The 16357-nt window shown below is 39.3% G+C and overlaps 1 protein-coding gene across 1 annotated transcript; it reads left to right on the forward strand.

Annotated features, from left to right (window-relative positions):
* On the forward strand, positions 1-14636 carry mpzl3 (myelin protein zero-like 3). Its single transcript, XM_006803915.3, has 6 exons — positions 1-194; positions 3474-3640; positions 8785-8998; positions 11123-11279; positions 13018-13087; positions 13294-14636. Exons 1-6 carry the CDS (start codon positions 125-127, stop codon positions 13372-13374), a joined length of 759 nt encoding a protein of 252 aa, XP_006803978.2. The 5' UTR covers positions 1-124; the 3' UTR covers positions 13375-14636.
* Positions 14637-16357: the final 1721 nt, after the last annotated feature.

Raw genomic sequence — 16357 nt, forward strand, 5'->3', positions numbered from 1 at the left:
TATCGGAGACTGAGTCATGAAAAATTGACTATGGGCGGAATTTTACTGAAGCTTTGACGCAACTTTGGACCTTTTTTTTTTTTAAACTTCACGCATTGGAGCCTGTTTTCCCCCCAACTTTAAAATGCGTCGACCGCTCCGAAGAACCAGCGCTCTGAACGTGGTTTTGCTGCTGTATTGGCTCTGCTGTTTGGGTGAGTAGACCGAGACTCGGCTGTCTTGTTTTTAAACTGGAGCCTCCATACTCACACAACCCCTGTCGCGTCTTTCAAAGTTTGGGCTGGTAGGCTGGCACTTATGTCCCATTTCCGCAGTAACTCGTTAAACACAGGCTGTTTAAAATTTAGTTGACGTTTGAGTTTTCAGTGTCGTTAGCTCACCACTGTTAGTTGTACATTACACGTTTCGTTTTTAAGGCTATCACATAAATGCCCAAGGCAATGGAGGCCTTCTGGGTCTAAAGCCTACTCAACACTTCGATAGACCCAGCACGCCATATTTATTTGTAGGTTTGTTTTTTTTTTTCGTTTATAGCTTTTCGTTTTAGATATACACTGCCAGTGATTATATAATACAAACCAGTGAATACAACATATACTAAATGTAATCCAGTAAACACCACGAAGTTGTAGTAAACTCTACTCAGACAAGTGTTAAGTCACTGTCAACTAATTAATGATTCCCTCTTGTGGTAATAAGCCTAATAGTCCACAGAGGCTTGCTAATGTAGCTACCCTGGGGACAGCCACACACGCTCGGCTCTTAATAATAAGCATAATAATAGACCTTAGTTAGGAAACCAGCCGTGGAAAAAAAAATCACACAGTTGGTATTCAGTAACACAAGACCACGGCATTTTGCCGGGCAAATTACATAGATAGCGCTGAACTGTGGGCAGACTTTCAAAAAAATAAGAAAAATAAATTGTGAAAATGGAGTCATGACTGTCGTGGACAACATAAAACAGGGAGACGTTGGTGTAACATCAGCATGTCCACAAACGCAGTTCTGTGAAAATGCTAGGATGCTGTGTGAAATGTAGCTAAAAACAATGCAATGATTCAAATTTAATTGTTAATAGAATTTAGAGATCATATGAAATGTTTAAACTGAAGAAATGTATTATTTTAAGACAAATATTAGCTCATTTTGAATTTGATGGCAGCAATGTGTCCCAAAAATTGAGACCGGGGACTTCACTGTGCACCTGACTGTTTAGCATTGTCTTGCTAAAATATGGAAGACCTTCCCTGCAAAAGACGTTGTCTGCATGGGGGCATGTGCAGCTCTATAACCTGTATATATCTTTCAGCAATGGTGGTGCCAATTCCATAGGCACTAATGCACCCCTGTACTCTCAAAGATGCAGGACTTATAAGTGAGCAGTGATATCAAGCCAGATTGTTCCTGTTTCCTCTTTAGTCCAAAGGATGTGGTGTCATTTCCAAAAATAATTTAAAATTTAATGCTATTCTGTGGTCAGATTATTTATGTTCTGTCTCTGTTTTAAGTGGATTTGCCTTTCTGTATTGTGTTGATGCCTCTTCTTTGCGTGATAGCTTTAACCTGAATTTGTGTGATTCTGCCCCTCGCGCACAGAGATTTCTCCAAATTCTTGGAATCTTTTAGTGAATGTACTATAGATGCTTACATATTATTCACAATTTTACCTTGAGGAACATTGTTTTTTAAATTGTTTCACAATTTGAAGATGCAGTTTATTGCAGACTGGTGAAATTCAGCCCACCAGCATAAGCTAAAGAAAAAAAATGTGGAAAGAAATCAGCCTCTCTAAGCTGGTTTTTAATACTCAATCATGCTGCTGACCTAATTGCAATGAACTTAATTGGTTGAAAAAGTTCCCCAGCTGTTTCTTTTTAGTGCCTCTTACATTTCCAGGTGTTTGTTTTCCCATCCTGACTTTTTTGAGACGTGTTGCTACCATCAAATTCAAAATGAGCATATGTATTTTATGAAAGAGTAAAATGCCTCAGTTTCAAAACACGTTTTGTGTGTTGTATTGTCAAAAAATATGTTTATTTGAGTTTTATTTCCACTTTTTTGCAGAGATTGCTTTGCAAGGTCTTTGTCGATGAATCGGGCTGATTGGATGAGATCTCTTCTGCTCATTTGTTTAATATAAACTTCGGTCTTATTATGTCGCTTGGGATGCTTGGTGAAAGCAGTGGTGTCGTTCTAATAAGATTGGTTATATCAGGGGATCGCTCTATTTTGCTTTTGGTAAATTCTTAAAGAAAATGCATGTTGAGGCTTTTTCTGGAAATGAAGGGCTCTTTCATTTTTGCCCTCCAAAAGCACTGTGTTAATGTCAGAGATAGCTGAAGGGAAAATGCAGCCGGTTTCACATAAATACTTTGTCTTGAAGGGGACAATGTTGCACCATGATGATGCTTTTATTCACTTTAGTTCGAGTCAAAGTTGGTCAGGCTGTTTTATCAGTCTACCAGTTACAGCTTCAGTCGGAAATCTATCACATAGCCAGAATTTTCATGAGCCCCAGAGGAGGTGACTGTGGCATGCACCACAGCAATGCTGACATTTCATCTTGAGAGTGAAAATACCTTTACAGTTACTGCATAAAACAAAAAATGGCTCCAGATGCACAGTCTCTCAAGGATCATTTCTGGTCATGTTGGTGATCCTCTACATTTTCTGTAAGCAGCAGTTTTATGCATTTATTGAAATAACCATGTCTGGATAGATTGGCCGCGAGAAGCTTGGTGTCTGTGGTTCAGAACAAATCATTTTGGCAAAGCTGTCGGCTAGATTGCTGTGAAATTTGCCACAGATCCCTAAGGTCCTATTAGGGTAAATGGAACTGATTTTTTTTTTATGTAGTGTCACATCGCACCAAACTTTGCACTTTATTTTTACTGCTAATTAGCAATCAACATGTTAAACAAAAATAGTGAACAGGGTGAAATTTCAAACCTTGCTGCACAGTCTGTCCACTGTGTTTTGAATCCAGTCTTCATGGTGTGTGTGCAAGCACTAGCAAGAGAAGCCGTTAGTTAGTTAGTTAGTTTTGTTTTGTTTATAGGTGTAGTTGAGCGGTTTGTTGTGGACAGTGCTGATGTTGAGTCCCTTGGTATTATCACTGAACAAATAACAAATGAAAAGCCATCTAGAGCGAGACAGAGCTGAAGGCCCCTGAGAGATACAAATGTAAAACAAGGTCTGTCCAATTCAGCAAGAGAGTCGGATGAGTAACTTGCATTAGCGTCAGTCAGTTCTGTGTCTATCCGGAGGATGTTGTTACCTTGGTGTGAGCATATTTGCACACTCTATTTTGCAGTAGGTAAAACGTCACTCACATTGTGTTCTCCTTCCTGCTTTACACACAAATATGTAAATCTGTACATGACTCTCCCATTTTTTTTCTGGCTGGCTTTCATCTCTGACCAGCGGATCTCTCTTCTTCTTCTTTTTCTACTATAACATTTCACCTCCAGCTCCTTCCCCAGTCTCCTCCATCACAGTGAATACACCACCAGAGGTCCATGCATCTAAAGGAGATACTGTCACATTGTCCTGTTCATTTACTTCCACAAGTAGGCCAACTAGTAGGATGACAGTTGACTGGTCTTACCGGCCGCAGAGCGGAGGTCCACCAATGATGGTGAGTATACTTTTATCCAAATCAACTTCAAGGCTGTGTTGCAGCCAGTGTTGCAAAATAATGTGTATGCTTTATTTGCAGCCATAACTGCAGTGAAATGTTAAAGTCTGTAGGTGTAATGTTCAGTCAGCTCTTTCAGAAACATGCATTTTCTCTAAAACACCTGTAATTGACTCATTTTGGGAGTTTTACACATTAAAAGATAATTGGACAAGAGAACAAATAAACACTGTAGTGCACCGGCTGAATGTAGATGTCAGTTGAAAGTATTACTCTGCAAAAGCTCATAGAGAGATCAAAGCTGTGCTCCCAGTAATGACATTATTTACTGAACTAACTAATGATGACTTATTATCACACATGAAAATTAGAAGACCACGACTATAATTTGGTAACAGATAAACAGGATTAAGGGGTTGTTGGGTTTTTTTTTTGGTTTCCTTCGCAGGATAATTAAATCACTGTTCTCAGTAGCTGATTTTTCTATGTCAACGGTTCATAGATTCATTTATTGGTGGCTGTCTGTCTGGTAACAGTTACCTAAATATACTTTTTAAAAAAAAATAAATATTATGGGCTGCTGGTAAGACATTTTTTCAATTCAATTTAATTTATATAGCGCTAAAACAACAGTCACCTCAAGGCGCTTTATATTGTAAGGTAGACCCTACAATAATACATACAGAGAGAAACCCAACAATCATATGACCCCCTGTTAGGAAGCACTTTGGCGACAATGGGAAGGAAAAACTCCCTTTTATCAGGAAGAAACCTCTGGCAGAACCAGGCTCAGGGAGGGGCGCCCAACTGCTGCACCCAGTTCGGGAGAGAGAAGGAAGATAAAAGACATGCTGTGGAAGAGAGACAGAGATTAAGACAAAATCTCTGACACTGACTGTAGAAATGTAATGCATTTTGTGAAGTCTTTGTAATTAGATTTCATTGAACTGAAATAAAAAGTGTTGGTGAACTGAACTAAACATGACTCAGCCTGGCAGGGAAGGAGCTATGGATTATTAAGGTGGGGCAAAACAAGACAATCCTTGTGAAACATGTCAGATACGTTGCTTCACAATCACTGTAGGCTGAAGTTATTGAAAGATAAAATATAGACTCCAGACAGTATTTATATCTCCAAGGTCCTCCTGACCTGCACTTCATGTCGTCTTTTTTGCTTTCAAGGGGCCAGAGTTTCTTGTCATAAAGTCTTTCAAATATTTTCTTTTTACACTGGTTGTTTTTTCACTTATTCTCAGTACAGTCCTTCATAAGCAACATAACACTGACCTAGGAATCATTCAAGCATTGAAAAGGCACCTAACTCATGGGATAACCCAGTGCTATGTCTACACGTAACAGACATCTTGTCAAAGAGCCCATTTTAAATTTGATCTTTAGGCCCTCTGTTGCGAAACGCATCATTTGTACACATTTCTTCAGCTGGAAATCTGAGAAACACCCCCAAAAAACAGTTTAACAGACATAAAATATTTTTGAACTTGCAGGTCCTCACACAGAAATTGTTCATAAGACAGGCTTGTGACACGCATCGCCACTTTGTGCAAACACAGCTTGTTTGAATATGTGATTGCTTTATTTGCAATCATGGCCAGCTCGACTTCTCTTGATTTCTGAACGTACCTGTACACCTGCTGTGATAGCAGCAACACCCTCAAGCAAATTCAGTTTAATTACAATTTTGTTTATGCCAAACTCATCTGATTTATGAGCCTCGGTGTGAAGAGAAAAAGAAAAGTCCATGTTTTACCCATTCATGTTCCAGTCCATCTTTTGTGGCTTCCTCGGTAAAACCCCAGAAAGTGAGCTACCTTAATAGACCCCTCCTCATGCGATGGAATTGTGGTCTTGTTCGAAGTGCGTTGAAATGTATCCATCCTAACCCATAACTGCATTCAGTCCTCTAAGTGTGGCTTGAGTTTCACTGACCAATCCACTGGAAACACACCACAGCATTTAAGCATTTCCATTTGTACTTTAAGATAGCCATCCACTGTGGTTCTGTGTAATTGCATTTGGACTGTGAGAATCCATAGTGTGGTAGCTGCAACCCTCTATGCAACCATTTCCTATAGGAGCACTTGAAGTAAAGTAGAGGCTAATGCTTTGTGGCTCTGCAGATATGGAGTTTTGCTGGTTCACTCTCATTAAGATGTAGTTGTGTGGAGGGAGAGATGCATGTTATATTAGCATCAGCGACTGGGGTGTCAGTCTGCAGTAATTGCTTGATAAAGCCATACAGCTGTTTGTGGGGGGAAAAAAAGGAGGAGCCAGCTGCTTCCTAACAAAAAAAGGAGCCCACTTTTCCTGCAGTTCATCAGAACTAACTCAACCTAAATAAAAAGAGGCAGGTTCCTGATGTGACCAGTACATACAAATAAAAATTAGAAACTTCCAGACTTGCTTCTAAGCCTTCATTTACTTCCCATCCAATTTCATTTGCAGTTTTGGCTGCTTTATTGGCCTGTGTGTCCCTGCTCGTATATCATGCTGGGAGAGGCCATGAATAAGCATGTGAAAACCTCTATCAGAAAATATAATTTTGCTGCCAAAGCTTTAGTGTCAATCTGAATTGCTGCAGTGCTTCAGTGGCTTACATAATTACCTCCAGTCCTGATGAGAATTAATTTTGTAGATTGGCAAAGAGAGGCTGAATGTTCAATCAAATATCAGTGGAAGCTGATGGTAATTGAAGGATTTGGCTATTGGGTTTTGCTGAATAATGTTACATTAAAATCTATTATTATGATCTAAAAGTTGCTGCTAAGCTTCTCAAGTCAGGGGAAGCATTTGTTTAAATGTAGGTGGTCTCAGGTGAAAACAGTCTTCCATCCTTAGTTATGCTGCAGCATCTCTCATGAATTCAAAAGTACCTTTGGGTCTAATGTTTGTTTTCAGCCTGAGCAGAGTCTAGTAGTAGTAACTGATTTCAAGCTTTTCTCATGTAGGCTGAGCTCTGCCAACTTTTAAATGATCGACCAAGAGTGAGCAACACAGATATGACCATCTTTATCTTTGCCAGCCTCTACAGCACGAGGCTGTAAAAGCATAAAACCTTATCAGTCCTAGTAATTATCCAGGTGATTCTGTGGTTTTGCTTTTCTCCTGCCTCAGTTTATTGTGAACATCATATGCAGTTATCCTTGTTGACAGTGTTCACAGAGATTTGCACACTTCAGGCAGTAAATGTATAAACTTCAAACAAGGCAAACGTTTTTACCTAATCTTGGATTTTTTTCAAAGTAAATATTGTTCTGAGTTTGTGAAGCCAGTTTGAATACATTATAAATAATATAAAACTTTATTGTGTTTGTTCATTTTTATTTTCATGTACTTTTTAGGAAAGGGAGGGATTATATTTAGGGTTTGTAGCACTTTGTGAATGCACAAAGCACAAAGAATCACTGCATTTAGTGGCTTAGATTATCTCTGCTATCAGTTCTACTTGAGCGTACTACTTGTCATTATGTGTATTAGCTCAAATACTTGTCTGGTTAAGTTGTAGGAAATTACATGTATGTTTAGCGGTCTCTGGGCATGAATTCATCTGTATTTATATTGGAAATTTTTCGGAAAATGTTCTGTCTAAATTGCCATATGTCAGAAGCCTAGCACGGGACAGCTCAGGCATCAGCCACGTGAAATCAGTCGCAAAGAGCACTAAAAACTTTGTTTATTAGCAGGTTGTGGGAGCCATCTGTAGTTTGCATGAAAGATGCAAACCTCTCTCCAAACACCTGCCTTTTACTCTCCAGGCAGTGAAAAGTGCAGTGCAAACCGAAATGGAGAACATTTGCTTTACTGCTACAACAAACAGATTTCAAAGGTCTGCGTTTCCTGTTTGCACCACACTTTTCAGTTTCACTACCATTTGGTGAGTAGTTTGTGTTTGTCAGCATTTCATGTGCAAACTATTGGTGACTGTCAGCTAACAGAGCACACACTCAACAATTTGTAGGTATTTTGCGCATGCTACACCAACAACTTTGCACGTGTTTTCAGTGGGTTGTGACATAACTGCAAACAGTTTCTTAGTGGGTTGACGGCAGCTTTGTCAACAACTCTTCCACTTTTTTGATGTTCAGATCAACACTTGTTAAGTTTTTGTTTTTTAAAACTTACTGTAACATTGTAAGTTGTGATCTTGTTTAATATCATCTGTGTTTGAGGAGGCGTGCAAGCAGTAATACTGAGAGTAAAGAAGGTGGAAACTGGTGCGATTATAAATGACATCAGTGTTTAGGTCAAATCTGACATTGCTGTGGAAATAGATAATTATGTTTTTATCTTAATAAAGGAGATTCTTATTAAATCCTGTGATTCATGTTGGTGGAGTTTTATTCACATTATTCAAACAGGAGCAGCAGGAGCAGAAAACCATATCAATACAAATACATACTTTCAGACTGTATTCTTTACCCTTTTCTTGTTTGTATTTCATTTGTTTACTTTTTTTCTTTTCCTCCCATGTCTGTGCTTATTGTTGTGTCATAAACTTAATAAAGCACACATTCTGCACTCTTAGTTTACTCTGTGCAAAACATGTTCTGTCGTGTTTACACATTTTTATCCCCCTCTTTTCCACCCACATGCACAGCACACTCATTCTCCGGATGTCATGTTGTAGAGAGGTCTGGGTCAGCTTGATGTGGGAGTGATAAAAGGGATGGAGTTTGCTGTTGAAAACAGACTGATGTGGTAAATGTTAAACACAGACGTAGATTCAGTTTTTAAGACTCCTGCAGAATTGTGCACTAGCATGAATGTCCTTTGGGAGTTGCTGGATTTTATTCGTATTTCTCAGACTGAACAAGGAGCCCTCTTCCTTCTGTCAACAATGTTGCCCAAGGAAAGGATGTCCAACCACCATCTGTTTCTCCAGACAAGTTAGATTTGCAAATGATGAGTAGTATTATGTGCTCTCTGAACAGGAAAATGATCATTAATTTAGTTTTAGGCATTAGTCTCCTAGGGTGACACAGCAGGTTGAAATATGCACAATGCATAGCCACATTTCACTGCACATCCTTCCTGCACACTCAAATATCATTTTCAGCTTGCTCAGGCCATTTAACCACTCATCTGTCTTTCATATAAAGATGTAAGATGTCTTTTTCTCCTTTCAGTTTCTCCACTTCTCCTCACGGGCGTACCCGCCAACAGAGGGTCAGTTCGGCGGTCGAATCCGGTGGCAAGGCACCCCGGCACGTGGAGATGCTTCCATCTCTTTAATCAATGCCACACTGAATGACAATGGGACCTTTACATGCACAGTCAGAAACCCTCCTGATGTCCATGGGTCCACGACTTCACACACTGTACTTACTGTCACACCAAGGGGTAAGATGCTAACCTAACAAGTAGGGCTGGGGCAATATGACCTAAAATTCATATCGCGATATAATTTGAAGCATGTGCAGTAATGATATATATATCGCAATATATTCTTTTCTTCTGTATAACGTATTTTCCACACTATAAGGCGCACTTAAAATCCTTTAATTTTCTCAAAAATCGAGAGCGTGCCTTATGTATGAATTCTGGTTGTGCTTACTCACCTCGAACCAATTTGGGCGTGCAGAAATCTGTTACAAAATGTTTTAGTACAACTTTGGTAAGCCGCACTGCTTGATGGATTGTGAGAGCATTACAGCTGCCGTAGTGAGGAGCTTCGCGGAGTAATCTGGGTCCAAAACTCTGTTAACTTCAGGTCCCAAAGTCAAACGAACACTAAGAGTTAAAAATGGTCTAAATTCTTTCATCTTTAATTAAATCATCAGCGTTGCTGCTTTATCAGGTGTAACAATTAAGTTTTACATCTATGAAAACAGAATTTATTAAATTTAACAGGAAGTTAGCTCGCTAGTTTACACCTAAACATTTCATACCATGTTCTGACAGAGATTTTTGAAACTAATTAAAACGTACAGCTCTGCTACCACCTCCAACATAAATGAAGACAGAAAACTAAACAGCAGTGGCGTTTGGAGGGTTACTGAAGTTGGACTACCTGGTATATAATGTTGTGCTACGTGATTGCTAGCGACACAGCTATGTTAGCATAACATTAGCACAGTGAAGCTGGAGAATGGACCAACTTTTTTTCCACTCGATAAAAGTTAACGTGACGGATTCTGGTGGTCAGGGACAAATGCAATCGCATAGCAGGATGCTATACACAGGGCAAACTTCAGTCAGGAGAACAACTGAGATTATTCATCCACAATACAAGGTTAGTTATTAATATACTGCAACAACATGGGAATAGAGCAGCTGCGAGAGAATTCAACATTAATGAATCAATGTTACGGAAGTAAAGCGGAGTTTTTGGCTTTCCCCATATTTCAAAAATGCTTCATCTCTTTGCTATGACTGTCGCCCGACATAATTTGCAGATGATAATGGTTTTAGCCGCTGCGATGCTTTCGACCAAAACAGGCGCAGCTTGATGACATCATCAACATGCGCTATAGCGATATAGTCAAAATCTCTATCGTTGGCCAAATTTATATCGTTTCTATCGTATATCGTTTATATCGCCCACCCCTACTAACAAGTCAAATCCTTGTCTTGCATTCAGACTCTTTCTGTGTTTGTCCTGACTTCAACTCAGGTGTCTGGATTTGGTGCCTCTCATTATCAGTTGTACAGTGTGTGCATGCAGACACTGGGCTGATTTGGGAAAGGCTTAAAATTCCAGTGCCAGCCTCACAGTTTAATGGATGGCAGACTAATCCAAACATCCATGTTGTGTTTGTGTAAGCCTGTCATGATTTAAGCATTTGGTCTCACATGTATTAACCTGCGTCAGCTATGAGTGGATGGTAGATGATTAGAAGATGACTGAAGTGTAGCTCATCACATTTTGAATTGCTTATAAAAACCTAGAAGGGAAGATTGAACCCACTCTTGTCTGTGCAGTTTGTAACTCTGGTACCTAAAATGAACATGTAAAATCTTGACTGTATTTTTCTGGGAACATATTTTTCCACCCAACCAGGAAGTTGCTATTCTCTGCCAGGGAAGAGTCTGGCATGTAGCCCCAATGTAATGGCCCATTGTTGTTTTTACTATTTCTGAACTTTTTGTCAGGGAGCTTTGGCAATATGCTGGTTGGTGGATTTGTTACCTATGGGTAAAGACAGGCAAGCTGTTCTAATCAGCTGCTGGCTTCAGCTGCATATTTACTGTAAAGACGTGAGCCATGTATCTTTTCATCGCTTCTCTGCAAGAATATTACAATATTTTTTATGTACTGTTTCACATTTTCCGTGCTATCATCAACTGTATAGTGGCACTCAGAGCTGCTGTATATAGTATGTATACAGTTTACAGTCTGTGTGACAGTGTGTGTATATGTGGTGACTGCCAAGTGCAGATTTGTATGAAGTCCTGTAGATGTGTGATCATAAACATCATGTAACTGTGCCCCTGATGACCAAACACTCTTCTCCTCCTCCTCAGTGCCCAGCATTCGCTTCTCCGATGTTGCAGTCCTCCTTTTTTTCATCCTCCTCCCCTCTGCTGTCATAACCCTCATTCTTATTGGACGGATGCTGTGTCCCAAGAAAGAGCGTAACCAATCAAAGGCCCACAGATCACCCATAGAGATCACAGAGGGGTGAGTAGATGCATTCTGCCAATCACTGGTGAGGCTCTCCAGGGGATAAAGATGGTCACAGCAGGTGATAAATAGGATTAATGGTTATAGACATGTTTCTTCAAATGGATTTAATGAACGTTAAACATGAATCTAAGTTTAAAATGGGTGTTTGCTTCTGAAGAGTGGCTATCAATCACTCTTTAACTGACTTCTCGCTGGTATGTCATGTGATTAGAAGTCACATAAGGTTTCAGCCAGTACTGGCTTGTTTTTCACTGGTTCATGCAGGAAAAAGCTTTTAAAACAAGTACTGGCTTGCAGCTGTGGTTCACATTCATCTTAGGTGCTCTACGAACTTTATATACTTATATATAAGCAGCTTGCCACTGTTACCATTATCTTTTTAAAAAATTGCTTCATCTTTCTTTTCCCGTTTTCCCGTTTTTATACTGTTAACTACACTCAAATACATCTTTGCAGTAGAAAACAAGAGAATAACAAAAATTTACTATTTAACACTGAATAGAAAACTTGTAAAAAGGCCAAAATATTTTAATTAGAGTATATTTTATATATATATATATATATATATATATATTCTTAACTCTGTAACTTCTGTCGGTGCTGTGCTTTTTGGAAAACAAACTTCCCAGAGGAACCCACCCGAGGGATTAATAAAGTTTTATCTAATCTAATCTAATATTTATCAGTGATCTTTGTAATTGCTGAAAATCTGATGTTGTTACCTTTGGGCGAACTAGCCTGTCTTCCTTGTTTTTGGTCTTTATGCTTTGCCAAGCTAACTGAGCGCTTGCTCCATCTTAATGCTTAACTGACACATAATTAAATGGGATTCATTTTAATTGGGAATTATGAGTCCAACAATTACAAATATTTATTTTGTAGTTATTGAAGAATAATTGTCTGAGTGCTAACATCTGTTTGTGGTGTAAATCCAGTGTTTCCCACAGTTTCAGATTTCAGTGGTACCAGTATATAAACATATTTATACAAATGTATGCATCAAAAATGTGCACACGCTGCTGTCTGTCTGGAAATATACTTTAAAATAATATAGTGTGTAAGGTGCTCCTGTGCAAAGATTTTAATGGACAGCTACTTTGTGGGGCTGCATAACAGGGTTTTAAAATCAGTTTTCCCCTCCCTCCCTCCCTCCCTCCCTCCCTCGGATGAACGTCCATGATGGTAGTCCTTGCTCTGCTCTGAGCTCACACTACAAAACATGAAACAATTGTCCTGTAGCTTAGAAGGAAAAGTTGAAACCAGAGTGGCCCTAGTTTGCAGTGGATCTCCACAGCAAAATAAATACTACAGCTGGAGTCAATGCGACTGTGGCATGAGAAACTCTCTAACGAGACATCAGTGACGTATCGATGACTGCCACAATGGTGACCTAGCGAGTGAGCCAGCGGAAAGGTAATAGTCCACTATTAGATTTATGGCAGATGGCATTGTTCTTTCAGATGAAGAGGAAAAAGCTAAACTGGGTCTTCAAATACAGTTTAGCAGCTGATAATATATCCTAAATTGCTGCCCAATTAAAGACTGAATGTGGCAAACACAGACATAAGTGGAAACAACAAATGGAGAGCCTCAGTTGAGAAGTACATGTTTTATTGTGGGCTTGAAAGGTGATTTGTGCGTACTGTATCTAAACAGCACAGGCAGGTTTTTACTTTGCAAACATGTGATTGTCGTTCTTAACTATCTTTGCTGTCCGTTCTGCATTCATCAGGGATGAATATGGCATCCCAGGATACACACACAAAGAAGATAGGGCCAAATGCCCTGACCTATATGTGATGGTAAGAGTACAGAATTTCTACAAAGCCATAAATAACTTACTGAGACATGTCTGCGAGATACATTTCACATGATTCATTTTACATGACCTCGGTGTCTGACAACAGGACTTTGGGATTTGTAAATTATTGATTCATTTTTTCCTGTGTAGCTGTTCTGTGTCTTTGTGTGTACATGTCCATAAGTATTTTTTCCTTTTCTTTTCCAGGACTCAGATGAAGAGTATTACTTAAAAGACTTTAAAAAGAGGCCTCCTGAAGCCGAAGGCTATGCTGACTCCCACTGCTAGAGAACCCCGGTGGTCAGGAGATGTAACTGCAGCCTGGCGCTTTATAGGAAATCAATGCAGGATTTATATCTTCCATGCCACAGTCCACCACTCAGCCACTCCACCACTTGGTGATGAGGTTTGTTTTGGTGACCCCTTTGGTAAATGCTCCATATATTTAACACTATGCAAATAATTAGATTTTCTTTTGTATTCCTTATGCAACCCCCTCCCCCAAAACCCAGAAAGCTAGAATTTATAGGCTGTTTTGATTGTTTTCACACGACGGAGCTGGGGATGAAGAGAAATCTAAAGTCTGTGGTGTGAATATGGTATTTACTTTTTATTCTGTGTGCACAAAGCACCATGGCTGGTACTGTTTGGCAAACTGTCCTTGTGTATGCAATGTATGCAACCACAAATATTCTTTTCTTTTGTTTTTGTTAGTTTTTTGGAGATGCATACATTTTTTTTTTCTAATTTATTGCCTCCATCAGAGTGGCTGTGTGATATCTGTCAGTATCTCTGTTTTACTCTTGTGGAACATTTCTGTTATATCATTAATATTTGTAAAATAAAAAATAAACATTAACTGAGATCATTCATAGTATTTGTAGTCAGTACTCTGTTTCACTTCCAGCAATAACTGTATGCATTTACTTTTGGATAGTTGTTTGGAGGGAAGTCCTGTGTTTGACTGTAGATGTGGTTACGTAATGTAATATAACGGTTGGTTTTGGATGCACACCGTGCTTTTGCATCTCTTTTTCACAAATAAATTGAGCTGATTCTTTTGGCTTTGTAAGAAGATTGCTTTAAAAAATGATTGTACTTAATATAAAGAAATTGTTTATTCTTATTTTTTTATTAAAGTGATGGATCTGTATTTAACTTCTACTGAGACAATTTGATGTTAAAGTTCATGGCGCACTGCCACCATTTTCTGCTTTATTCTCCTTGTTTGCTCTGTTGCACTATTCATGAATGGATCTCTTCAACTATTCATGAACGTTCTTGAATATTCCTTTAAAAACTCTGAGGACACGCTGGAGTCTTGGAAGTACTTGTAAATTTGTGGTTGCATCTGTCTCATCTACACAGTCGTGGGCCTTGAGAGACATGAAAAGATCCAATAAACAGTCTCCAGCAAAACGCACTGAAAGCGACAAGTCCTCATTCTGTCTCATTTCTTTTCTATTTCTCAGCCTGCTCATTCATGTCCTCTAGGTTTTAATAATTCACAAACTGCTGTGGTGAAACAATTATCATTCCTCCTTCATCTGAACTGCCATGGCAACAGCTTACTCATGTCAAGCAGGAAAAAAATATATTTAAAAAAACTGATTGAAGAAAGGAAACAGTTGGACTGTTGCCCGGACTCAAATTTCTGGATAAACCTTGTTCAGGAGACGCTTCAGATGTTCTGTTTTCCATGCTAAGAGGATATAGTATCATTCCGGTCTCATAATATCACTTACCTGCAGAGATTTACTGCTCCAAATATTGAGCCACATAACATCCATCTTTATAAATGCTCAATTATGCAAAACATTTTGCAGAACATCTGTTTTTATCAACCTAAAGTCTGCCTTTGGGTTTAGTAGCGATTATGACTTTCCCCTAGTGGAAGTGCTGCAGATTTACCTTATTTACCTAAATTTATTTGTGCTGTCGGATATTGTTACTGGCTGGAAATCAGAGAAAGTGTTGAAAGAAACTCCTCTAAAGCAGCATCTCGTGGAAAGTAGACCCAACAATGATCAATAAACCATCTGCTCCCCCACTGGGAAAACTCACTACCACTGAGTGTTAGGATTGTCACATGGTCTTTATAGCCAGATAAGTGTTATGTTTGGACCTAAAATCAGACACACATGGTTATCTTTTGCGTTGTATTATTCGACCTGTTGCAAAAGCAACGAGTGCTCTTCAATAATGCAGATATCCCACGTGTAAACAGAGCAAGCAGTGACCTTAGGGTGGAAAATTGGCGCAGTGACACTGAAAGTCCTGGTCAGCTGGGGCCTTTCCTGTGTGGTTGTTCTCCCTGTGCTTTTACATCAAAGGCATACTTGCTGGTGCAAGTGGTGAGTGTAAACTGGTTGTGAGTGTATTTCCGTCTCAGCAATAGACCTGGAAGAATCTGGAACCACTGGGACCAAAACCATTAAACTGGTGGACAAGTTCAAATGGCTGCTTCATTGCCTCTCCGGGCACACTGTGTCCACATGGTGTCGCATTCAGAAACAGATCATTCATCCCAGATCACTCCACACAGCTATCTGCACTCTGCCTGCTTATCAATAAGACATTCAGAGAGTGCAGAATCGAGTTTTTGTGTCTGCAGGTGTAAACTAGCACAGTCTGCCTGCTGATGATTAATGATTAGCCTTAGTCTGTATTTTCATTGAAGTGAATTAGATTTATGTAGACAGGGCAAGATTTCAAATACAATACTTAATACACAAATTACCCTGGAGATTTGTTTTTTCCACGGGGGGAAGATGACCACCTCTGTCAGCAACAGTGGTAATGTTTCAGCCTACAGTTGCCTTCAATGCTAGCCTGAAGTGTAAAAGAAGGACACGTATGCTTTTTTCACCTTGGGTTGTTAATTTTTGACCTCAGTACCAAATAACCAAAAGTACTATTCTCAGACCTTTTAGATGTTTCAGGGGAAGGTATAGACTATTAAGTATGTATTTATTATAATAAGTAAAATACTCACACAAAGCATCTTTTTTTCTTTACTAAAATAAAGTAGTCGATGAGAAGAATTCATATAATGGTGTCTCTTGAATGACGGTTTGAGATTTTCACAATGGCTTCGTTGGTGAAAAAAACACAACTGATGGGCTCTGTGAGCATAAACATGTAATTTGATGTGAGCAGAAAATGTTGGAGCGCTGCAATTTCTGGCCACAACACCACCTCCACCACTTAATTTAGACTTAGGTGATGGGAGGTTGCCAGCATACGGTGAGAGAAGCCTAGTTTGCAGTGA

The sequence above is a fragment of the Neolamprologus brichardi genome, chromosome 14, assembly GCF_056152115.1.
Source record: "Neolamprologus brichardi isolate AB-2024 chromosome 14, ASM5615211v1, whole genome shotgun sequence".
Lineage (NCBI taxonomy): Eukaryota > Metazoa > Chordata > Actinopteri > Cichliformes > Cichlidae > Neolamprologus > Neolamprologus brichardi.